The sequence below is a fragment of the Notechis scutatus genome, chromosome 4 (genome assembly GCF_049901735.1).
Source record: "Notechis scutatus isolate UNSWTSFEM ecotype Mainland chromosome 4, rNotScu1.2, whole genome shotgun sequence".
Classification (NCBI taxonomy): Eukaryota; Metazoa; Chordata; class Lepidosauria; order Squamata; family Elapidae; genus Notechis; species Notechis scutatus.
Window position 1 is genome coordinate 62553364 of NC_142012.1, and position 26229 is coordinate 62579592.

At 40.9% G+C, this 26229-nt stretch overlaps 1 protein-coding gene across 2 annotated transcripts in view; it reads right to left on the bottom strand.

The window, feature by feature from the left end:
* DLC1 (DLC1 Rho GTPase activating protein) overlaps nucleotides 1–26229 on the bottom strand; it is a 353871-nt gene that overhangs the window by 189943 nt on the left and 137699 nt on the right. For both annotated transcript variants that reach the window (XM_087963600.1, XM_087963599.1), the window contains exon 5: nucleotides 15502–15535. In XM_087963600.1, the coding sequence (XP_087819726.1) occupies nucleotides 15502–15535 (34 nt within the window). The remainder of the gene's footprint in view (nucleotides 1–15501; nucleotides 15536–26229) is intronic.

Genomic DNA, 26229 nt, shown 5'->3' on the forward strand with positions numbered 1-26229 from the left:
TGACCGATATTCAATTATAGAAGATAGGGCATAGAATAATAGAATTGGAAGGGACCTTGAAGGTCTTCTAGTTGAACCTCCTGGTTGAGCAGGAAGACCCTATATCATTTCAGATAAATGGTTGTCCAGTCTCTTTTTGAAAGCCTCCAGTGATATGGCACCCACAACTTCTGAAGGTAAACTGTTCATTTGGTTCTCCTTAATTTTAGGCTGTTCCTCTCCTTGGTTAATTTCTATCCATTGTTTCTTGTCTTGTCATTTTTTAGGACCCCCTCAATTATTAGAACATTGCTATCACGTCTCCCCTAGTCCTTCTTTTCATTAGCCTGGACATATCCAATTCCTGTATCTATTTTTCATATGTTTGAGCTTACAGTCCCCTAAATCATTCTTGTTGCTCTTCTCTGCAGAGTCTCAAATATTTTTTTAGAAATAGAATTGATTCTGTTCCTCCATTAATGCAGTCTAGGATTGCATTGGGTTTTTTTTGCCTGCTGCTGCTGCACACTGCTGGCTCATATTTAAGTGATTATCCATTAGGACTCCAAGATCCCTGTCACAGTTACTGCTATTGAACCAAGTTTCACCTAATCTGTACGTGTACATTTCATTTTTCTTGCCTATGTGGAAAACCTTACTTTTATTTATGTAGAATTTTATTTTGTTAAATAGGGCCCAGGGTTCAAGTCTGTCAATATTCAGTATTGTCACTTATTGAAAGTGCCAGTATTCAGATCTGTCAATATAAATGCTATTTATACATAAATGAAAGATTAAATTCAATTATCTAAACCTGAATTATGAAAGCTTTACAACAAACTGCATCTCATTGGTAGAGGAGTCATAGAATACATCATGACGTAAGCAAACTCTGCCCTGGATTCTTCCCATTCTTTACAATCCACATCCCACCTCTTGTAATTTGACTAAGTTCCATATCTTTACCGTTGTTTGCATTCTTCTCAGTAATAAAGGTTCAGCCCAGAGAAGCAAAGTTCTCAGTCTTATTCTGTCAGGTATTCAAGTTGTACTTCTGTTTATGATAGGATAGTATAAATAAATTAAGAGGTAATCAAGTACAGATTCTTGATAAGCATATTATTTCATACTAGTAATTGTTTATTGTAGTATTTTACAACTTTGAGATGTGTGGACTGCATTTCCCAGAATTTCCCAGCTGGTATGATTCCTACTTGACGATAAACATCATTTTTTACCTTACAGACATCCCCAAAAGGTATTCAAGGATAGTTAAAAGATATAACCCTAACCTTAAGCCCAACATCCGGATGATACCAAGCTACTAAACATAGATGGATTCCTACCTCATCATACAGTTTTAGGCTCTACAAAGAAGTCAGGGGGATAGAAAGGATTTGGATAACAGCAACATAAATTATTTAAAGGTAGATGAGATTGGTTTACCCAGAAATACTGAAAAAGCTAAATATACATCCAGCTTAACTACGTGACAGCTAATGGAGTTGCAAGGTGAGGATAAACAATAAGTGTTCCCAGATATTTTGGTAACATCCATCTCTAAGAAGAAGTGTCTTACTTTGAGGGAGATGGATGGTCTAGAAATACAATAAATAAATAAGTAAGCAAGCAAGCAAGCAAGCAAGCAAGCCAGAATTTAAACTATTTAATAAGAGACTAAGAATATGAATCATGAGGAGAATTTAAACTATTTAACAAGAGACTAAGAATAGGAATAATGAGGAGGAAAAAAAATCAGGAGGTAAATCCATGTTCTGGAGGGAAAATATATATATATATATATATATATATATATATATATATATATATATATATATATTTATATTTATATTTATATTTATATTTATATTTATATTTATATTTATATTTATATTTATATTTATATTTATATTTATATTTGTAGTGGATACCTGGGATCAGGGAGCAGGAAAACAATTGAATAAAATAATGGAACACAAAAAGCAGAATAGACTAGGAAGTTCAGGAATTGGACAAAAGTTCATTAACCCTAATAATTCATATATAGCATATTCAACAAGTAGATAATTTTTGGCATATCAAAAAATAGGAACGTGATAAAGAATAACAAATGAACGGATACATCTGCCTTGTTATTTGACCCGTTGGCCTTCGTATAGTTTCCCTTTTTCATGAATGAATACTGTATATTACCTTTGGCTACCCTTAGTCTAATTCTGAATATCATTTTTCTCACCTTTTTAATCTGGGAATCATTGGAAGGTTGCACCGTTATAGGTAGAAGATTTTTCAAGTTTAAACTCTTTTTCATCCATAAAAGAGCTTGAATAAAGCTTTATATCTGTTAACTTTAGTTATCTTGGATTGATAGAACTTTTGGGAAAACAGAAGCAGGGAGAATCTCACACGATACCGTAAATATGAACAGAATAACAAAGTGATAGACAGCTTTTTAAAATGGCTTTATAAACTCCTGGCCTAAGGCATAACAGGACAAATTAGTGGCCTAGGGTTTTTCAAACTTTTCCAGGCCACCAAAAGTGTTACTTAATTTCCCCCTGAAATTTGATCAAAAGTAAAGTTCTATTGATAGAAAACTAGCTGTTGGTGTGTATTTTTGTTTCTTCCTCTTTAGTCTGTCCTGGGACCGTATTAAATCCCATGAAAAACCTTGTTCTATCTAGATGATGCTAAACCAATCTGGTAGCTCAATGATCAGCCATTAGACCCAATATGATGTCAATGAAAAGGAATATGCCTTCTAACCTTTGAACATTGGGTTGAACTCAATGAATTCTGCAGCTATCCAATGTCTTTCGCTGAAAAATTTGTTTTGATATCCCTCCCATAATTTTTTCTGCCCCTATATCCTAAAATTGTTCCAGGGCATTGGAAGATGGTCAGATCAGTAGGCCTAGTCTATAAAGGAGAATAACTGGCTGTCCTGTTGCACAAATTATATTTATTTTACTGCACAAGTATTTTACACATTGTGGAACTCTTTATTACTATATGCGTAGTGGATTGAAGTCTACTAATTCAGTGCAGCATAACCATGTGAAATACTTTTTATGGCAATTTTTAAAAAGTTTTTTTAGTTGCTTGGCCAATTTTTTTTAACAGCTGAACATTAACAGCACTGTTTCTCATTTTATAATGTGCAAAGCTGCAATGAAGCCCTTCCCTGGTAATGAAATAAATGAAAAATGATCCCACCTATTTAATCTGAATTGACTTCATCGCTCCGCCCTCTCTGAATCTGACTGCTAACAATCATAGAGAAAGAGTATAGCTAAGGTTGCTTGCCTCAGTCTATTTGGAAATTTGCAGCAGCTTGAAAAACCATGAATACATTACCATGTACAGACTTTGCAGTCAAATCCAAGCATTCAGCTGTTTACTGAGCAGGAAGAGAATTTTCTGCTAATACGTTATGTGTCTTACCATGTGCAGAATGAATATATGAAAGGTGACAGAATGCTTATAGCTAGGTGTTGGATAAATGAGGTCAGAATTAATTGCGTACAGGTACCCGGAAACACTGAAACAGTTCACTATAAATCCATTTAAACCATAAAGCAATGAAAAAAGAATTAATGTGTTGTGGCCCACCAGCAGCCAGCAGAGCTGGGGGCAGACTCGGACAGTGAGGAGGTTGGGGAGGAACATGGGCCAGTCCTGGAGTCTGGGGAAGGCTCTGATGAGTACTGTGTCAGAGGCAGAGATGGGTCAGGGCCGTCTGCTAGTTATTAGCTGCCTTCAGAGTTGGAGATCAGTGGGGCAGAAGAACAGCTGGAGCCTGTTCCCAGTGTGCGCATGAGCAGAGCTGCCAGGAGAAGGGAACAGCTAAGGAACAAGGATCGACTCGGGAGTAAAGGCTCAGGTGGATGGTGAATGGCCCCTCCCATAGGGAATCAAGAGGACCGAAAGGGTGTTTGCAGGAGACAATTAGTTCAATTAATAAGGGTGAAGATCTGTTCCTGACTTCTTGCCAAGTAATTGCTGCTACAGCGTGGCATTTGGAAGATATTGGCCTGGCAACTCTCCCAGCCTGATAAAGTTCTATAGTTGTGAAATCTCATGAAAAACTGTTTGCTGGATCTTTGCTGGAGAGGAATTCTCTATAACCTAAATAAAAGGGGTTTTATCAGGACAAGGAGTCTGCTTCATGATCTTGGGAAGCCTCGGTCAGAACTTAATGGCCATGTTTCATACTTATGACCATTGCAGCATCCCCATAGCCATGTGATCAAAATTCAGATACCTGACAGCTAGTTCATATTCATTCATGTGTAAATGAATGAATGACAACTGTCATTCACTTAACAACCATGTTACTAATTTAATAACTGCAGGGATTCACTTAACAACAGTGGCCAGAAAGGTCATGAAATGGGACAAAACTCACTTAGCAAATGTCTCACTTAGCAACAGAAATTTTGGGCTCAATTGTGGTCGTAAGTTAAGGATTACCTATATATTAACACAGGGATCTTCAAACCTGACACCTTTAAGACTTGTGGACTTCAACTCCCAGAATTCCTCCTCCAGCCATGTTAGCTGAGGAATTCTGGGAGTTGAAGTCCACAAACTTGCCAAGTTTGAAGACCCTTGTAATGACCTCTTTTAAAGGACTAGAAAAAGTTAACAATGTAAAGAAAGTGGAATCTGTGCCCGGAAAAGTACTTCATCCATACAACCATACATAACAAAGAACAATACCAGCTATGTTAAACAGTTCATTTATGTAAAGCTACATCACTCTAGCCTTGGGAGTCATAATCAGCAAAGATTCATCTAAGCTAGATTGGATAGTTAATTCAAATAACGAATTGTGCTAGAATTGAATAAATCATCTGAAATATCTAGTGCTGATCCTGTTGTGGTTCGCCGGCAGCAGGTGTAGACGGATGAGGTCTTGGAGAGCGAGGACTCAGATGAGGGGCCTGCAAGTGATTCAGGGATGGGGCCAGGACCATCAGGGAGTGGAATGCTGCCTTTGGAGATTGTGGAGTCTGGCAGCAGTGAGGAAGAGGCCCCCGAGGAGCCTGTGCCCAGTACACGTGCGCACAGGGCTGCTTGAAGGAAAGAACAGCTGCAGCAGCACGGGCGATTTGGGAGTAAGGCTGCAAGGTAATGGCCCCTCCCTTAAGGGATAAAAGCCAGCCTGAGAGACCGGTATACTTTGCAGGAAGCAAAGAAGTTCTTGCACTTCAAGCCTTGTGGAAGTTCGGACTATCTTGGTTTGTGTTTGAAGACTTTTTGTTTGGAATATTTCTTGGTGACTTAATCTAGTTTTTTTTGCACAACCTTGGCAAGGCTCATTCTTATCAGAGACAATTAGTTTTAATAGCCTTTTAACCATGAATTAATGGAATTTGCAGAGAAGCATTAAAAGGTTTTGCTTTTATCTCTGTTTGGTGTTTGTTTACTTGGAACAAGGTTTGGGTCAGAACAGATCCAGACCATTTCTGAAAGATCGACACAATCTAGATGAGATTGGTAGTTTATAAATATCATTGAGTCATCATGCTTCATAGAACTATTTTAAGTCGTTGAAATTCATCCAGAAATGGAAACACTTCTGGAGATTACATTAAGACATCTCCAACCATTGAGTGCAGCCATGCTTTTATGTATGTTTCGACAACTGCTGAGCAATTGATTGGCTCAGCTGGTGTTTTGCACCAGGGTTGTGTTTCCTTTTCCTTCATTAAATGCACAATAGAAGGACAAATAAAAGCTGTACAGTACAATCCAGGTGAGACAACCACCTGGGCCTCTCTCAAGTCAAAACAAAACCACCATTTAGTTCTGATAAAACAAAACAAAGCAAAAAAAAAAAAATTAGAGAAGCAGAAGGGATTTCTTGTTTAGAGAATTAGAAGTTACTTCATATTGTTTTCTTTTAAGTATTACCAAGTATAGAATAGAATAGCAGAGTTGGAAAGGACCTTGAAGGTCTTCTAGTCCAACCCCCCAGTCAGGCAAGTTGTTCCATTGATTAATCATTCTAACTGTCAGGAATTTTCTTAGTTCTAGGTTGCTTCTCTCCTCAATTACTTTCCACCCATTGCTTCTTGTCCTGCCTTCAGGTGCTGTTGTGGTTAGCTGGCAGCAGATGCGGAGGGCTGAGGAGACCGAGGACTCAGATGAGGGGCCAGGACCATTAGGAAGTGGACTGCAGCAGCGATGAGGAGGTTCCTGAGGAGCCTGTGCCATGTCCGCCTGCGCGCAGGATTGCTTGTAGGAGAGAGCAGTTACAGCAGCACGGGCGACTCGGGAGTAAGGCTGCAAGGTAATGGCCCTTCCCTCAAGAGGATAAAAAAAAGCATTCTTTGCAGAAGGCAAAGACGCTCTGAAACTCAGCCTCGTGGACATTATAGTTAGTATTTGAAAACTCTGGTAAACTATTTCTTATCTGTGAGTTTTTGGCAGCCTTGACAAACAACTTGGCAAGGCTCTTTCTTGTCGGAGCTAATTAGTTGGAAGCAGCCTTTTATCTGTGAAGAAACAGAATTCGTGGATTAAACCTTAAAAGGTGGGGACTGCTGCCTTTGTCTTGTGTTTGCTGTCTTGGAACCAGGTTGGGTCAGAACAGGTGCTTTGGAGAATAGCTTGACTCCCTCTTCTTTGTGGCAGCCCCTGAGATATTGGAACACTACTATCATGTTATCCCTAGTCCTTCTTTTCATTAAACCAGACATCCCCAATCCCAACAACTATTCTTTATATGTTTTAGCCTCCAGTCCCCTAACCCAGTCCCCTAAAATTATGTATGAGATACATGATTTTGTAACTGGACACAACTACATTGTATATTTTTGAAAAAAATAATTTCACCAAGTAGATATTTCAAGGGTTAAGACCATTCATAAATAGAACAGTTCCATAATCTGTCAGCTTTAACTCTCTCAATCCCTCAAGCTAGTTGGCAACCTGAAAACTATATGGCCAAACGACTATTATTTATCAAGGTGTAAAAATATTTGCTCTTATTGTCTAAGGGTCAATCAGTATACATTAATTTAATTTATTTCGAGATCTTGACATATGCTCTTCTATTTCTGGAAAGGGAAGGAAGGAAGCGGTATCTCTCCCTAAATGGATTTAAATATCAACAAGGGGAGTAAGTAACAGAATCCTAGGAAATGGAATGATTCTGCTATACTTAGTTGTATTAGAGTGTATCTCAGCAGCAAAACATTTTTTTTTTTCTGTTAAGAAAACAGGATAAAGGTAAAAGAATGAATGGAACTGGTGGAGAAAGCAACAACAATAACAAAAAAATTCAGACAGATGTTAATATGAGATTTTCCAGATGTTGAATTCAATTTCTTAGAATCAAGTCATCCAACTTGGCTTGCATCAACTGTAATTTTTAATTTAGCGGAGAAACTATTCCCACAGATTTTAAAATCTTATAGTAATTGACTTTGTTAATTTTTTTATAGCATAACATTTATAAAAATAAGCATGTTCCTCATTCCAGTAATTTCCTTACAATGGAATTTACTGTTTTATTAAAAACCAAAGTACATATTTATATTCAGTAATTCAAGGTTCAGTAATTTTTTTTTTACTGAGGTTTATGCTCAGAGATTACCTCTTTTCCTTTTATAGGTTTTCAATGTTCCAATTAGCACCACCAACTAAATTTCCAACAATGCACCTGGCAAATTGTATTTCTGGGACACTAAAGGAATTGGAATGATGACTCCACTGGATTCCACTCTCGGTCCCTGCTACTGTTATCACCTTTAAATTAAAACCAGGCAGGATAAAACTCACTAGCAAGCGCTTCATTAAAGAACACTTTCAAAAGAATATCATCTTGGATAAAACAGTTCTAGATATAGCTATTTTTTTTTTTTTTGGAGCTTTTAATATCTTGCTTTGAGTATTCATTTCTTGCCCTAAATACCTGTCTTAGACTTGGCTATTTTATTTAGTTCCCATTGTTATAAATCTCATAAATAAAGAAGTTTCTTTCTTGATTGTGTACCATCAACTCGGTATCAACTCTTAGCAACTGCACAGATAGGTTTTATACAGGGTGATTTGTCCCTGACTTCGTCCTTCAAGTTTTTCACTGATGTACCTATTGATACTGAAACTGAATCCACTCACTTTGGTACAAGTTGTCCTCTTCTTTCCTTCCCTTCCACCTTTCCTAGAGCATTACAGAGTCCTCTTCTTCACCCCTTCCCTCCTCCACCCACCCTAAATATTTTTATTTTTAAAATTGTGAGATGTCCAGAGTCATCAGAAATTGGAAGGCCTCTGACTAGACAAATAATTGAATAAATAGTTTGAGCCTAGATCCTGTTTAAAAGCTTCTGTAAAGAAACTCTTGTGTGATTGTAAAGCTGTAATTATTCCACCTTCATGTATTCCCTGATTATCTCGACTTTACCAAAGCGACTAGGGTAGAATCACATTTTTAAAAAGTAAAGGTACGTGTGCTTTGAGTCTCAGGCATATACCAAGGAACAGAAAATCCTTTTAAGTGTTACCACATTACTTAAAGTTGCATTCCATCTAAGATTTTTCTAGACACGAGCCATCTACAAGAATTAACAAACCAAAGAAAAGCAGAATTATGCTTCACTAACTCAAAGTGTTAAATATTTTTTCTTAGATTTTTTAAAAATCCTGCCTTTATTATTTTTATAAATAACTCAAGGGGGCAAACATATCTAATATTCCCCTCTTCTACTTTCCCCACAATAAAAACCCTGCAAAATGAGTTGGGCTGAGAGAGAATTACTGGCCCAAAGTTACCCAGCCAACTTTCATACGTGAGGCAGGACTAGAACTCCCAAATTCCTGGTTTGTAACCTTAATGACTAGACCTCCTAATCCAGGCCCTGATGTTACGTAGAGACAATCTTAATGTCTGTATGTTAGCTGTTGATTCCTCAAAGGAGCTACATTATGTGTAATAAAAGAAAGGGAATGTTTCATTTATGTCAGCTATGTAGCAGGTATTAATTTGTTAACAGACATTTTCCTTGATACCAGCAAGGATTCCACTCCATATGACTTCATAAAGTTTTGTTTTGTTTAATTACAAAATTAAATGGAAGCATGGCAAATCAGAAAGCATGATTTTTTTAATTTCTGAGAATGTCATCACAAAAGCCCTTGTAGGTATGTCATAGAAAACAGTTTGAATGAGCAGAGTGAGGGGAGTAAATAAAGGGAACACTCCAGTACTTTATTTGAAAATAAGACTTCCTGTCTATCAAAGCACGAATGTAATCAGGAGGTTGTCTTTAAATGATAAAACGGCTGTTTTGCAATGACCATTTCTGCTGTGGAAGTCATATTGTATGATATACTTTACAATACTTTACAATATTATACAGTAGTAAGATCACTGCCTATCATTGCTTACTGCTTTGTGAATGATGTGAACCTTCTGCATTTTTTAACCATCTGTGTCCTTGGTTTGCATATCTCTTTGCCCTCAGCATATCCCATTCTCTAGCTCAGGGGTGGCCAACCTTTTGGACCTCAGTGACCACCAAAATCACAATTTTAAATCCCATGGACCACTAATATGAATTTTGACTGATGGTGGCTTGCTGACATTTTCTCAGGGTCTCTGCAGAAAGCAGCAGAAAATCCTCAAAAAAGTCTGCAGGAAAATTCCCCACCCCATTTTTCTACTGATCGATCATTCTTTATTTGAGATCACAGGATACCGTCTCCAGCTCTGTTCTCAGGGGGAGGGAGAGAGAGAGAGACTTTTGGCTTCATGCAAGGAAAGCAGCAGAAGCAGCAGAAGCCTTTCTTTCTCTCCCCCAAACTCTGCCAGAAATGAGTCTTTGTGAGACTTGTTGCACCAGTGCAGCCTCTTGGAGCAGGATGCCTTGCAGGGTCCCAAAGACTCATTTCTGGCAGAGTTTGGGGGAAAGAAAGAAATTTTTTTGCTGCTTTCTTTGCGTGCAGCCAAAGGCTGAAGAAGAAAGAAGCGGAAAGAAGCAGCCCGGTGGCCAAGTGAGGCACGTGGGGCAAGTTTCCTGCCTCCACCCTTTCCACCTTCCCCTCACTACCTCATGTTGTTTGCAATGCAAACGACGCAGCCCTGTATTCCCAGGGGCCATGTGGGCGGTGCAGCCTTGTGTTCCCGCGCAGCCTGGATTAATTGTTTTGGGGGTGCTTTGGGGGTGACATTTCTCTGCGGACCACCAAAAATTTTTCACGGACCACCAGTGGCTCCCAGCCCACTGGTTGGCGACCACTGCTCTAGCTTACTGGTATTTTTTATGTTTATTAGAGCGAAGATCAATTCGTACTGTCTTAGCTGATTGCAAAAAGAAGTTGCCGTTGTCTTGTTGAGGTGCCATAATTTGCCTCATCAAGGGAGGAGGCAACATACTTCTTCTTACCGAGGTTCTCCACATTCTTTCTTTAGCTCTGGAACTCCAGACAAAGCTTTAGAACTCCAGGCAAATGTGAAGTGGAGGGACCTTTCTTTCATCAGGATGTTGAAAGAAATCCAAAGAGATTCTTCAAATAAATCATCACTGAAGCAAAGAATTCCCTTGAAGCTTTGCAGAGATTATCTAATAATGTTATTGTCACACAACACATTTGATATGATCAATTTTCAAGCTGACTTAAGAATAAAAGTGTATACAAAATGAAACTAAAATACAAAGTGATTTACTAATAAAATTCCACTTCCAACAGAGTTTGAAATTATTTCCAGTTGATTGGCAGGTTTCTTCCCCCTCATGAATGTAGTTTATTGATAGATGAGCATGTTAGTAGGAATTTTTAAAAGGTGTTCCTGCTGAGAGCTCACATATTGAACACAACCACTCAGTCCCTTCATAGACTTAGTTCCTCTCACGCACAGTTTGGTTCATAGGTTGCTGGCATTATGTAACTTAGAGAAGCTCAGTAGAGTTTAAACCCTATTTAATTATCTCTGAATTTTAATTCTTGCAAATTGAAGGTGCCACAGAAAACGACTGGCTTAAGATTTCAGAGCTGACTAAAGACTAATATCAAATATTGAGTGGCCTTTGGAAAGAAACCACTTTCACAGGCAGATTCTAGTAGAGATAAAATTCCATTTTATCAAGACATTAAATCCTACTGATGGTTTTAAGAGCAAAAATGTTATGTGTAGAGTTCACTGAAGCTAAATGACCTAAAATCAATGGAACCCGATAACCTAATGATGAAAGCTGTCATTGTGTCTTAAAACCTAAGGAATTGATTCTGTGATAAACTTCTGTGACTTCCCATCTACTTCATTAGATAAATGAGGATTTCCATATATTAAGTCAGTCAGACTGATTGGTAAATCTAAGTATTTTATAACTATAAAACCCACCGTTTTCCTCCAAGGAGAGGCAGGACATGAAAGAATGAGAGGAGAAATTAGAAGTCCCCCCCCCCCCAGTTGCAGGTAGATGTCATGATAGTAGAAGCACAGTAGGAGTTAATTTATTCACTGGACTCAGGACTTGGGTAGGCATTTTTAATTAAAAATATTAATTATAGACCCCCCCCCAAAATGAAGAATCCTGAATTCATCTAGCATGGGAGTAAGAACAAGAAAGATTAGTTTTTAATGACGAAAACATCATGTATTTCAAATACTCACCTTTATGTCCTGCTTTTGAAGTGCAGCTGCTTTGCGCACGGCAGCTGCTGAAGCAACAGGGAGAGTGCAGGATTGCAGGAGGTGACTCGGAAAGCCTCTGAGCCTGTGCAAAGTGCACATTTTGCATGCACGTGTGTCTACTGAGCCACACCCACCGAACCGGTGGTAAAAATCTTTGAATCCCACCACTGTTCTATATGTAGGGTTCAGACTGATATATCTTGGTTCTGCTATGGTATTCATCAAGAATTTACTATGTTGCATTTATTTACATTAAAATTGTTCAGTTTATCCATTTATTACTCATAGTTTAGTTTATTTACATTAAAATTGTTTAATTTATCCATTTATTATCATAGTTCAGTTTAGTTTTTAATTCTAGTCTAATGAAAAGAAGGACATGATAACAGCGTTCCAATATCTCAGGGGCTGCCACAAAGAAGAGGCAGTCAAGCTATTCTCCAAAGCATCTGAAGGCAGGACAAGAAGCAATGGGTGCAAACTCATCAAGGAGAGAAGCAACTTAGAACTAAGGAGAAATTTTAGAACAATAATCAGTGGAACAACTTGCCTCCAGAAGTTGTGAATGCTCCCAACACTGGAAGTTTTAAAGAAGAGATTGGACAACCATTTGACCGAGGTGGGCCTGGGCTTGGCCAGCTCGACGTCACTCATTGAGGCTCCGTTTTCAGCCGTGACAGTCTCCTGCAGCTTTCTGCCAGCGAAAATGGAGCTTGGGGAGGCCAAGTGTGGCGCTCCCAAGCTCCATTTTTGCTGGCAGAGGCACCACGGGCCAGTCCTTCGTTGTTTACAGGGTGGCCCCCTGGGCCAAATCTAAACACCCTGCAGGCCAGATCCAGCCTGTGGGCCTTGAATTTGACACCCCTGCTCTAAGCAGGCAAAGAATCCAAGTCACAGATGGAAGTTACAGACCATTGTTAATGGTATGGCTGGTTAATCAATAATGTTTTCTTTAAAGGACAACAACCTTAACTGCAAAACTATTTATTACAAAGTTCTGGTGATCCTAGCTCCCAACTTAGGATACACCGGCTTGATGTTTAAATAATACACCATGAATGCTGGGAAAGGTTATTCTTTGTTCTTGCTACCTTCTTCTTGGCACGAAAGCATTAAGCTATGAACAGCTATCCAATAGTTTCTATTTAAACTGGGGGGGACAGAGAGAGAGAGAAGAAAGACAGCAGTGAAATGAATAAATTTTGAATGTTCAGGTGTGATAACAAAATAAATGATACCTTTTTGTTATAAGTAAATACAGCACTGATATATTTCTCATCAGCAGCAAATTATTCTGTATCTTTTGTGGAAAAAATACTGGTTTCGGCAGGAATAAGGGGAAAAAATACTATGTGGCTTGTTTTAGAAAACGAGGGCCTTTAAGCTTAAGAGTGTTATTATTAGTTACAAAAGGTAGGGGGAAGGGACTCATTCATTTCTTTTATGTAATTATGAAGTAGCTTTTCCTCTGAAATCACAAGGAATTCTGTAATTGCTCCCATGACATTGAGATGACAAGAACTTCTGATGTTCTTTATCAGAAAGTACTAGCACGTGCCTCTATAGTCTATATTAGTATTCAATTTTTTTTCTATCAGGAACTGTACATCTAGCAATGTCTACCTTAAACATATGAATTATTCTCTAGGAGAAGGAGAGTGGAAAGGAGAAGAGAGCAATTAAAACCCCTGTAGCCTGATTTCTATGGTCTTTAGAAGGTGATTCTTAAAGGAACAGGAAATGATTCTGCTTTATCCCCTATTCCCATCCTTACTACTGCAAATACTAAATAAATGAAAAATAAATAAATGTTGTCTGAAATGGTATAGGGTTCCTTGCCTGAGCAAAGAGTTGGATTGGAAGACCTATAAGGTCCCTTCCAACTTTGTTATCCTGTAAAGTTCCTCCACTATTACATTTCCATTACCATTGCGTGTTGCAAAAGTACGTAAGCCAGATTGCATGGTTAAAAGAGTAAAAGCCACTCCGTTTCCAGAGAAACAAGGAAAGGGGAGGCTTCCCTCCACTTGCAAGAATGGGCGGAAGCTTTATTTCCTGCCTTGGATAAAATTCTTTTACTTAGGAGAAAGAACTCAAGTGGAGAGAATGGGAGGATAGAGAAACATCAGGAAAACATCTGGCAGAATTGTATTCATGATATTACACAACGTTAGAGAAATGATGCAAAGACAGTGGTCTACGATAAATATTTTGTTCTCAGTGGCAATAGTTGATCATGAATATTTTTTAAGATTAAAAATTAATAGCGGACTGAAAAAGAAACAGATGACTCATTGAACAAATCAAGCCAGGGTTTTTTCTTCAAGGCAGAGATGACCAGAGGTTTAAATTATCCTACTTCAGATAATTATGCGAAGACCCAGCTCTCTGGAAAAGCTGGGAAAGATAGAAAGAAAAAGAGAAGAAGGCAACCAGCAACAAGGTGGTTGGACTCATTTACATTGGTAATGAATACACTACTTTGAGCCGCAGTGGTGCAATGGTTAGAGTGCTATACTGTAGACTACTTCTGCTGACTGCTGGCTGCCTGCAATTTGGCAGTTTGAATCTCACCAGGCTCAAGTTTGACTCAACCTTTCATCCTTTGGAGGCAGATAAAATGAGGACCCAGATTGTTGGGGGCAATCTGTTGACTCTGTAAACCATTTACATTTACACTGAGATTTAAGAGGTGATCATCTGTAAGGCTGATGCAATGTAAGGTTGATGCAATGAAGATGAATCAGCCTTGGTATTGCCGGTTTTAGACTAAGAAGAGGTCCACAGAAGTTTTATCACTTTAAGAGGTGTTTATATAAGGCAGCCATTAGAGGATGTATTCTCTCTCCTTGTGCCCTGTATCCATTGCAGAGTTCTCTGTGCAGAGTTAAGAAGATTGTTTGTCAGGTATTTGCCTACCACATATATTTCTGTAACACTCTGACATTAGAGGGGGCTGCAAAGCACTGTGAAGCAGTATATAAGTCTAAGTGCTATTGCTATTGGAAGCTCTGAAAGACCAGGTTAGGAATAGATCATCATGAGTAAAATTTATCAATGTGATCATTAGGAGTTGACAACGACTTGATGGCACATCAGTCAGTCACTTTTAATCTCTATGCTAGTCAACAGATGCTAGAAAGAAAAAGCATTTAAGGCATCTAGAACCAAAAATATAGTTCTACTCCTTCTTCAGCACAATCAACCCTTTATTGGAGTAGCAAAATCATAATTGATTTGAACCCAGAAAAATGTTATAAAGCAGTAATCTAAAACGTTATCAATGTCAGCCTAGGATAATATTTTTTTTAAAAAAAAATCACTCATGATAATAAAGTTACACTAAGTTCTTAGTGAAAGAGAGAATTTAGGATACTTTGCAATAATGAAGAGGCTTTAAAGTGTAATTTCTAACTATGTGCAGAATGCCTGCTGATCCACCAGAAGCCATTTATAGCTATCTGCACATGAGTTCCAAATTGCTATTACATGCTTTCTAGACAAAAGTACCAACAATAAAATGATCCAGAAGACAATTATTTCTTTGTTACTGAGGGTTAAGAAAGCAAGATCCCAGACTATTATGTCAGATTTTGTCTTTCTGACTGATCATTGGCCATATCGCTTCAGGCCAAATTTAGCTTTTAACAGGACTGATCTTTCAACTTTGTGAAAACCTTTTCCACCAATGTATATCACTGTTTTCCACAATGGAGTGAAAACACGGATTATTAACAGCAAGCACTTAATATTTGTTTAAGTTCATAATTTGCACCTTCTGCTGAAACTGTATTTCAAACCTGCTTGTTTCTTTAGGGATTATTGCAGAACATCAGTTGAAGAAAAACAAAAGAAATATGCCTTTATCCACTCACCAGCCTTCACCTTTTCTGTAATAATTGGCACAGCCTGGGGGAAAAATAAAATTGTTATATTTTCATAATTTTGTACATCCTTATTTAACATTTTAAATAAATGTTTTCCTGTTATTTCTAAGATTCTACATAACAGTGAGATCTTTTTGCAGTAAGTGCATATAATTTCCCAGAAGACACATAATCAGAGGTGGTATTCAGCCAGTTCTGACAGGTTCTGGAGAACCAGTAGCGGAAATTTTGAATAGTTCAGATAACCGGCAAATGCCACCTCTGACTGGCCCCGCCCCCATCTATTCTCCGCCTCCTGAGTCCCAGCTGATTGGTTGAGTCTTCTTTTGTTGCCCTGCACAGGAGAACGGAGCTGGAAAGCAGGTTAGTGGGGTGGGGAAGGAATGGGGATTTTACAGTATCCTTCCCCTGACATCCCCATCAAGCCACACCTACCACACCACACCACACCCACCAAGCCATGCCCAAAGAACCGGTAGTAAAAAAATTTGAATACCACCACTGCAGATAATCCAACTTGAACTAAGAGTATACCATCAAATTTAAGAATGAAAAGGTTAAAACACAGACGCTAGTAGCACACATTTTAGGAACTATCTTTAGATACATCCTTAGAAGTTTCCTTAGATTTTAATTTTAAATTGTGTTTAATTGGCATGGTTTTTTTTTAAGTTGAAAATTTGCTTTCTCTACAGCTTCTGATATTTGACATTTGTTCTCTACTTACTTGACATTTTCTGCTATTATTTACCTCTCAATAGCTTTGACTGGTATCCCTATTCTACAGACCTTTCAGCTATATCACATATCTCCCATAATTCAATTCTACAGGGAATTAGGAAAACTGTAGCCAACATAATATGGGAATAGAAAGTCAAAAGAACAAGCTTGTGGCTCTTTTACGTAGCAACTCTAAGCTCCTGTCTCCTCTGCTGAAAATGACTAATAAAATCAGTTTAAAAAAAAACAGGTATTGGATTTTAATATGTTTTTCAGATTTGGCAAATGCACACTATCAATTAGCATATCTTGACTGGTTAACAGATTAATAGAGTTGGAAGGGACCTTGTAGGTCATCTAGTCCAACACCTTCCCCAAGCAGGAGATCCTACACCATTACTGACAGAGGGCAGTCCAGTCTCTTCTTGAAAGCTTCCAGTAATGAAGCTCCCACAACTTCTGAAGGCAACTTCTGTTCCATTGGTTGATTGTTCTCACTGTTAGAAAATTTCTCCTTATTTCTAGGTTGAATCTCTCCTTGAACAGTTCCCATCCATTATTCCTTGTCTGGCCTTCAGGTGCCTTGGAAAATAGCTTGGCCCCTTCCTCTCTGTGGCAGCCCCTCAAATATCGGAAGACTGCTATCATGTCTCCCCTGGTCCTTCTCTTCACTAGACTAGCCATACCAAGTACTTGCAACTGTTCATCACATGTTTTAGCCTCCAATCCCCTAATCATTCTTGTTGCTCTTCTCTGTACTTTTTCTAGAGCCTCAACATCTTTTTATCATGTGGTGACCAAAACTGGATGCAGTATTCTAGGTGTGGTCTTACTAAGGCTTTATACAGTGATATTAGTAACCTTCACTTGATTTTGATTGTTTCCCTCTGTTAATGCAATTTAGGATTGCATTGGTGAACTGCCATGTCTTTAAACCTCTCCCCAATGCTTGGAAAGCAAGGGCCACTGACTTTCCTTCCATGCATGAGTCTTGTGGTTTCCATCAATATACCTCTTGTACAAGCCCCTGTTATAATTGACACCTGGCTATTAATCTCTCTGGATAGAAAATGTTGTATCTTGGAGAATGGGCGTAATAACGGAGACGAGACCTCGGATAGTAACTTCAACTCTTTAATAGTGACTTCAGAACAGAGCGAATGAGCCTGGCAGCAGCAGCTCCTTTTATAGAGCTGGCTGCTGCCAAAGCGTCCAATGACAACGATTTAAGCTTGCCACGCTTGGAGTGTCCAATCGCAGCAGCCCGTTAACTAGCCAATCGGATTAGCCTGGAGCGACCAATCGCGACCCGCTGTTGACGGACCAATCAGGTTTGCAGGATTACGAGCCTGCTAGTTCGGAACACCCCTCCCCTCTAGGTTCCGTCTCAGGGGTGGGGTGATGTATTCTCACAGGTAGGCGGGTCTTCGCACCTGTCTACCTGATTTGCGTTGTTCCAAATGTCTTTGCTCGGTTTCTGGTTCTGACGGACTGCTTACTGGGCTTGTCTGTAGTGGTGACCTGGTTTCTACGATGGGTATCCTTGGAGGTGATCTGGGGATACCTGCAACGCTTCCTTCATTCCTGTCGTCTGGGTTCTCTGGATTCGCTGACCCTGTTCGGCTGCTGTTTCCTGGAGAGACGACCACCTGCCAAGGTTCTTCCTCAGTTGGTGAATATAGTGGGCTTTGCTGCGCTGGTTGTGGGGTTGTGTTTTCTGGGCCAGATGTTGGTTCAATTTCAAAACCCTCAGTTTCCCTTCCCCCTCTGGCTTCGAGATCGGGGTTTGTGATGGGGTTTGTGGTCAACCTTGAGCGCAGCTGGTTTATGTGGCGTTTCCACAGTCTCCCGTTTGTGGTTTCTAACCGGTAGGAACGGGGGCCTGTGATTTGTGTTATTTTGGCAGGGATCCACAATGGGTCACCTGTAAAGTTCTTTGCATATATGGGCTCTCCTACCTTAAATGTACGGTGTTTACTGCTGGACCCCAGGGGCTTTTCCGGGGTGTAGGCAGGATGTAGGCGGTCTAGGTGCGATCTGAGTTTTCTGCCCATCAGGAGCTCAGCTGGGCTTTTGTTTGTGGTGCTGTTAGGTGTAATATGCTGGAGAAGGAGCATCCTGGTGACTTTGTCGTGGATGTTTCCTTGTTCCATTTTTTGTAAGGTTTTTTTGGTGAACTGAACCATTTGTTCAGCCCTGCCATTGGCCGCCGGGTGAGCAGGTGATGTCAAGGCGTGGTGTATTCCCCGGTCTGCTAGGTATTGTTCAAAAGCCAAGGCGGTAAATTGCGGGCCATTGTCGGAAACCAAGACATCTGGTAATCCGTGCGTTGCAAACAGTCTGTTCAATTTCTTGATGACTGCCTCTGTAGTGGTAGTCTTCATCTTGTTAACCTCAAGCCAGTTCGAGTAGGCGTCTACTGTTATCAGGAAAGTATGTCCTTTTGTAGGTCCCGCGAAATCAATGTGGATGCGGGACCATGGACCCCTGGGCATTTCCCATTCAGCTGGTGATGCTTTTGGTGGGGCCAAGCGTGTTTCTTGGCATTTGCTACAGGTGGCAACCCAGGCTTCAATTTGTTTGTCCATACCTGGCCACCAGGCGTAGCTCCTTGCCAGCGCTTTCATTCGTACGATGCCCGGGTGTCCATCATGTAGTAATTTTAGAACTTTCTTTTATAGTTTCTCTGGAATGACCACTCGGTCTCCCCACAACACGCACCCTTTTTGGGAGAACAGCTCTGTTTGTCTGTTCTTGAAGGGTTTAAAGGTGTCGTTGGGTTCGATTTCTGGCCATCCCCTCTCCACCCAGATGAGAACTCGTGCCAAACAGGAGTCTTTTTTTGTTTCTAATGCGATGTCTTGTGCGGTTAGTGGAGGTGAGGGTAGCGTCTCGATTTGTAGTGTTGATAGCGTGGGAGCTGGGTCATCCATGAATTCTGGCAGTGGAGAATGGCTTAAAGCGTCTGCATGGGGGATGGTTTCCCCGGCCGGTGTCTCAACTGGTAGTCGTAGGCGGCTAAGAACTCCGACCATCGTGTCATCCTTGGAGATAGGATGTGTGGAGTTGGTTTGTCGCCTGCCAAGATGCCAAGTAATGGTTTGTGATCTGTGATGATGGAAAAGGATCTTCCATACACGTACTCGTGGAACCTTTTGATCGCAGATACAATAGCGAGGGCTTCTTTATCTAAGTGACTATAGTTTCTCTCTGTTTTAGACAAAGTTCTTGAAAAGAATGCAATAGGCGCCTCTGTACCGTTTGGTAGGACGTGGCTCAGGATGGCTCCTACCCCAAAAGGTGAGGCGTCAATGGAAGTCAATGGAAGTGTCTCATTATATTGGATGAGTACTGCATCCGAAGTTAAAAGGTTTTTTACTTGTTGGAAAGCCTGCTCCTCCCGACGTCCCCAAAACCAGGAAGCCTTCTTGTCGAGGAGCCTATGCAGGGGTTCAGCAACGGTCGCCTTCTGGGGTAGGAAGATGTTATAAAAGTTAATGAGTCCCAGGAAGGCTTGGAGGTCTGTTTTGTTCTTTGGTCTTGGGGCATTTTTAATGGCAGCCAATTTCTTTTCTGTAGGGTGAATTCCTTGTTTGTCAAGAAGGTAACCAAGAAATTCAACCCTCTCAGTGCATAACTGGCACTTTTCCTTCTTAACCTTGAGGCCTGCGTCTTTGAATCTTTGTAGAACAGTTCTCAGGCGTTTTTCTAACTGACTTCTTGTAGGGGCGGCTATCAATACATCATCAAAGTAGGGCACGACCCCTTTTATGCCCTGCAACAACCTTTCCATCAAACTTTGAAAGATGCCAGGTGCTACGCTTACTCCGAACTGGAGTCTGTTACATTTGAACGCACCCCTGTGCATAACTATGGTTTGGGCTTCTGTGGTTTCTGTGTCTACTGGCAGCTGTTGATAAGCTTGGGCTAGGTCAAGCTTTGCAAATACCTTTCTGCCCCCAAGTGAGTGAAGGAGATGTTGGACCACGGGTACTGGATAGGCGCTCTGCTGTAACGCGTGGTTGAGGGTGGCCTTGTAATCACCACAGATTCTCAAAGATCCGTCAGGTTTTATGGGAGTTACAATTGGGGTTTCCCATCGGGCGTGGTCGATGGGTTCTAACACGCCTTGTGCTATTAATTTGTCCAATTGCTCGTCAATTTTTGGTTTGAGAGCAAAGGGAACTCGGCGTGGCTTTAGGCGAATGGGTGTGATATCAGGGCAGAGATTGAACGAGATGGGGGAACCCTTGTACTTGCTTAATTGTTCTGTGAAGACTTCTTGAAAATCACGGACGAGGGCCGCCTCCCAGTCTTCGTCTACAGTCTGGTTGATGCCTGCCATTTCGATGCCTAATGGCGCGAACCACTGGAGACCCAATAAGCTGGGCCGGTCTCTGTCAACGATGGTGAGGGGTAGTATTGCGGTGCGGTCCTTAAAGGAGACCTAGACGTGACTGGAGCCAACAACCGGGATTCGATTTCCCTGGTAGTCCTTTAATATAAGTCTCTGGGTGCTGAGATCCTGGCGGCGGATGTCAGGGATCAGCTGCTTGAGGGTTTTCCAGGAGACCATGGATAAGGAAGACCCGGAGTCCACTTCCATGATGCATGGACGATTTTCAATGGCGACCTTGACCCAGATTTTTTTTTGCATCTAATGATGAAGCGTGGCCGATGGTGATGGTCTGATGTGCCTCTTCCCGTCTGGTTACGCCAGTAAACATCCGGTTTCTGTTGTTCTGGCTCCACTGGTTGTTAGGGCAGTCCCGATTTGTTGGTGGGGTGCTGCTGCTTGTCGGAAGTTATTTTCCTTTCTCTTGGGGCTGGATCCTCTTTTGTTCCGGCACACTTTAGCAATGTGGCCCCTTTTCTCACAGGAATGACAGATGGCGTCTAGGAACCTGCATTCTGATCGTGGGTGGTTCCCCCCGCAACCGGCGCATTGGAAATTGGATCTGCGAACCCGCTGGTCTCGCTGCTCGCGCTCTGACCTGAGTCTCTTGACTTCTTCCTCCTCGCTATCTGATGAGGACTCGATGCCTTCATGGTGGGCGGATGATGTGTATTTTTCTGATGATATTGCCGTGTCACTGGTGGGTTGGCTGGTCCCATTAGCTCGGCGCATTCGGGCTGCAGATTTTCGGGTGGCTTCCGCTGCTGTGGCATCTGCTATGGCATCTGTGAGGGTAATGTCTCCCTTCGCCATAATCTTGCTCTGGACAGTGGGGTCTCTTAGGCCAAGGACAATCCGATCTCTCATGGCTTCTTCTAGATTTATGAAGCCACACAGTCCACCCAAATTTCTTAGGTCAGCTACAAAGTCCCCGATGTTCTCACCTTCGCGTTGATCCCTCTGGTAAAATTCGTGTCTTCTAATAAGGGTAGGAACGGCTGGAGCGTAATGGGCACGAAGGATGGGAGCAAGGGTATCCCAGTCCATCGTTCTGACTTCAGCTGGTTTGGAAGTGCCTTTGCCATTCTGAAAACGGCGGGTCCGCAATGCGTTAGGAAAACCGCACGTTTTTTGCTAGACGTGGCATCCTTCAGATTGTTAGATTCCAGGAACATTTGAAACCTGTCCATATACAAGTCCCAGTCTTCGCTGGCTGGATCAAATGGGGCAGGTGGTATAGCGCTGCTGGCCATTCTGCCGATGTCTGTGCGCCTTCAGCCACGTGCTCTGTCAATATTCTGCGAGTGCTCAATCAGCTCTATCGTCTCCACATCCCATCCTCGTCGCCAGTGTTGTATCTGGGAGAATGGACGTAATAACGGAGACGAGACCTCAGATAGTAACTTCAACTCTTTAATAGTGACTTCAGAACAGAGCGAATAAGCCTGGCAGCAGCAGCTTCTTTTATAGAGCTGGCTGCTGCCAAAGCGTCCAATGACAACGATTTAAGCTTGCCGCGCTTGGAGTGTCCAATCGTGGCAGCCCGTTAACTAGCCAATCGGATTAGCCTGGAGCGACCAATCGCGACCCGCTGTTGACGGACCAATCAGGTTTGCAGGATTACGAGCCTGCTAGTTCGGAACAGAAAACACCAAGGGTTTTGCAATATTCCTATTACGTGAAGTAGAAGAGGAATTTTAGAATTCACTTGCTGGAAAAATAGAGTCCCTAGGGAAAAAGAATGAAGTGTAGCAGCTGGGCCACACAACATCACTATGCATCAGAGATTGGAAAACATTGCTCTCAAGATGAAGCGAGAAGGATGGTGGGAAGTTCCCTCTGCAGCAGTCTGGTGGCTTGAGGACAACATACATTCTTACAAAACCCCTTGAGTTGGGAGAAATAGGAGATGCAGATAAGCTTTTAGTCAATTTTATTTGGGTTGCCAACATGCAATGCACAGAGCATTGTCTCATACATTCCTCAAACAGTGTGATAACAATCCAAGCAACCCATTTTTACTTAATTATCAAATATACAAAATATGTGAACCATGTTCTACTATTATCAGCAGTGTTAAGTATGTACAGAATCCCTAGTCTGTCACATTGGATTTGAGCAGCATATTCCTGTCCTGTTTCATAGCTCATGTGGAAATATCACCTGGAAACTATTACTTGCATCAAACAACTAAATAGAATTCTGACCACATCATTTTGATCAACTGCCTGTATATTTGCCAGTAGTTCCAGCCAACTTCTGAAATTTCAGCACAATTATTGAAGAGAGATGCTTTCTGGAATCAGAAATGCTATCTCCATGGCTGTTCTGACCAAGGCTTCCAAGACCGTAATTAAGTTAAAACAACATTTGTTTTATTTAAATGCTGGGAATTATGTTCATTCCCAGCCTGTAATGAGTCCCAGACTTTAGAGATAAGCACCCACCTTTCTCTCCTTTGAAGTGCTGCCAATAACTAAAATGCCAAATGAACTATAAAAAAAACCAACTGAAGTACAGTCTACATGGAGCTTTAAGGATTAATCTGAACAGAATGAACGGCTTTGCTTCCTGCAAAGGTTTCATCATCTTTGCCTGTCCTTTATATCTTAGGGGAGGGGCAATAACCTCCCAGGCCTTATTCCTGAGTTGCCCCTTTTGTTGCAGCTGCTCTTGCCTTCTAGCAGCTCTGCGCACATGCACACTGGGAACAGTCTCCCCTGGTTCCTCTGCCTCACTGCTGCCAGTCTCCAGAGGCTCTGGAGTTAGCACCCCACTCCCAGATGGTCCTGGCCCCATTTCTGTATCGGACGCAGGACCCCAGACTCCCCCTGGCCCCATCTCTGTATCTGACCTCCCCAGACTCCCAGACTGGTCCTCCTTTTTCCCAACTGTCCGACTCTGCTGCCATCTGCACAGGCTGCCGGCGAACCACAACATGAGTCTGCTTGTTCAAAGAGCATTTGGACAGATAAAACACTTTAATCCATACAGCAGTTGACCTGGAGCATTCACGATGGCAAAATTTCTAACGATCTGATCGAGAAGTATTGGAAGAACCAACTCAAATAAAATTCACACCAAAATTAGGCTAGAATCAGCATTTTCCAGTGCCATTGTAATTTTGAACTGTCACTAAAGGAACTGTTATAAGTAAAGGACTACCTGTACCAACATTTATACTAAAAAAAAATAATTAAAAAGTTTTAATTATTTTTAATTCTACTTAAAAACAAATATCAGTAAAAAAAACAGTGTCAGTTTTCAAAGAAAAAAAAAAAGCACAGTAAAAAATATATATTGTTGACTTATTCTGACAAGCTCCATACGGCTTAAGGTTCAAGGGTGGAGCACAGACATATTTTGTTAATTCTCAACTTTATAGGATAGCATGCCCTACTGTTTCTTATGAAAAATGGCTGCATCTAAAAAAAATAATATTTGAATTCACTATGGACCTTCTCCAGTGCTTTCCATATGTTTTACATTAATTGCATTCCCAGGAAGTGATATAACATTTTTGGCAAAAGAGCAATTAAGTGGGATTTTCCTGAACAGCCAGATGGGTCTAATACAGCTTCAGATTATTCCTAACTCCTTAAACATGATGAAACAAAAGAACAATTCTAATACCTTCCATATGATTGAACAATACACTTTCAGTTTTTTCTCTTTCATATTGTCATACTGGGTTTTTTTTTTTGGTTTCATGTTGTCATCTTGTATGATCAGAAAAATCAAATCAAATTATTAGTTATGTCATTCTCAGGCTTTTGTTTCCTAATAAAATTCATTATCATACCATAACTAATAAAACTGCCTATACTTTTAAAATAATTTGCCCATGTAATAATCATTTTTTGAGTCAAGGATCACAATATAAGGTCACCTAACATTTTAACAAAAAAAGAACACATCAAAAGGAATGGGCAACTTAGACAGAAGCATTCCAATATCTGAGGGTTTGCCCCAAAGAAGAGGGAGTCAAGCTATTCTCCAAAGCCCCTGAGGGCAGGTACAAGAAACAATGGATGGAAACTAATCAAGGAGAGAAGTAACATAAAACTAAGGAGAAACTTCATAACAGTGAAAACAATTAACCAGTGGAACAGCTTGCCTTCAGAAGTTGTGGGAGCTCCGTCAACTGGGGACTTTTAAGAAGAGACTGGAAGCCACTTGTCTGGAATGATATAGGAACTCTTGCTGGAGCAAGAATTGGAGTAGAACATGGGTGCCAAACTCACGATAACATGATGTCATCACGGGACGTGTTGCAACTCTCCCCTTCACTAAAACGTGGGTGGGTGTGGCCAGCACAGGATGCCTCTGGCTCGTGGACCGCGAGTTTGACACCCCTGCACTAGGAGATCTCTAAGGTCCTTGTTATTCTGCCCTGCTATTCTGTTAATATATAGATAACATAATCAAGATCCCTATCTGAATTTTGTATAACCAGTTTTGTCCTGATCCTTCTCTATGCTGTTGCTGTGCAAACTAAGCTCAGGGGACACTAATTTTACTTTTCTATTCTAAATTTACCAGAGCATTTTGTGCACATTTGTCTAGTTGTATGCAAATAAATATGGGCAGCTGCTGTTAAGAGTTTTTGAAGTCCCCGTTTAAAAACGTCCTGCAAGCACTGAACTGCTAGTATACACGCACTCCCATACCAAATTTATGCAGCAGTAGCTTGAAAAAAAACCCTAAATCAGCAGCCTTGTCTTTGGAAACTAGCTGACCTTTTACTGGAAAGGAAGAGAAAATGATTTTTCTATTTCACTTAAAGTCCCTTCAGCTGGGATGTTGGAGTGTTCAGTGCATGTTGGATTGTTTGCAAGGATGGATAAAGATAAACAGCTTGGATCAATCCAACTTTTTAGCCACGAATCAACAGGATGGCATGTACTTGTCTGGGTGTGTATCCATTTTTTTTTGTTTTAAAACATTAAGTGGTTGCCTTGAAGGGGGACCTGGGAAGCCATTAAAATATCTTTTTCCTCTAGGGACCTGTGCACAGAATGTTACACCAGCTGAAGTCCAGCAGCCAGGAAGTGGAGTGAAGTAAGAGTTCCCACCACTGGGAAAACAGGCCATATAGCCTCTGCATATTTTCATCATTACAAACAGAAAAATTATTGTTGTAGTTGTGGATGTACCACAGCTGAATCAGAAATTAATCTGCTCTATTGCTGAACGCAGATGGTATCTGGTTCTGAAATTCATCCTGGAGCAATGCAGAATTCCTAGGTTAAAATGCTTTTAGAATAAGCAGAAAGGCCACGCAACTCCCAAGGTGTCTTCATTTAATTTGCATTTGAATCTGCTGAGATCCGTTTCTCTCCCGAAAGCCAGATAATTTCCATCTTTTAGAACAGAGGTGGGGAACAATGGTCCCTTCCTGACTTGTGGGCTTCTTCTCCCATAATTCCTGAGCCACTGTTCAAGTAGGCCAGAGATCCATAGAAGCAGGGATTTACCACACTAGATAGAACCCAAGGGTAGATCAGTGTCTGTCAGCTGAAAGATGGATTGTCATGCCCCTGGTGGAGACTGACTCTGAGGGAGAGGAGAGGATCAGGGAAAAACATGGTCTACTCGGG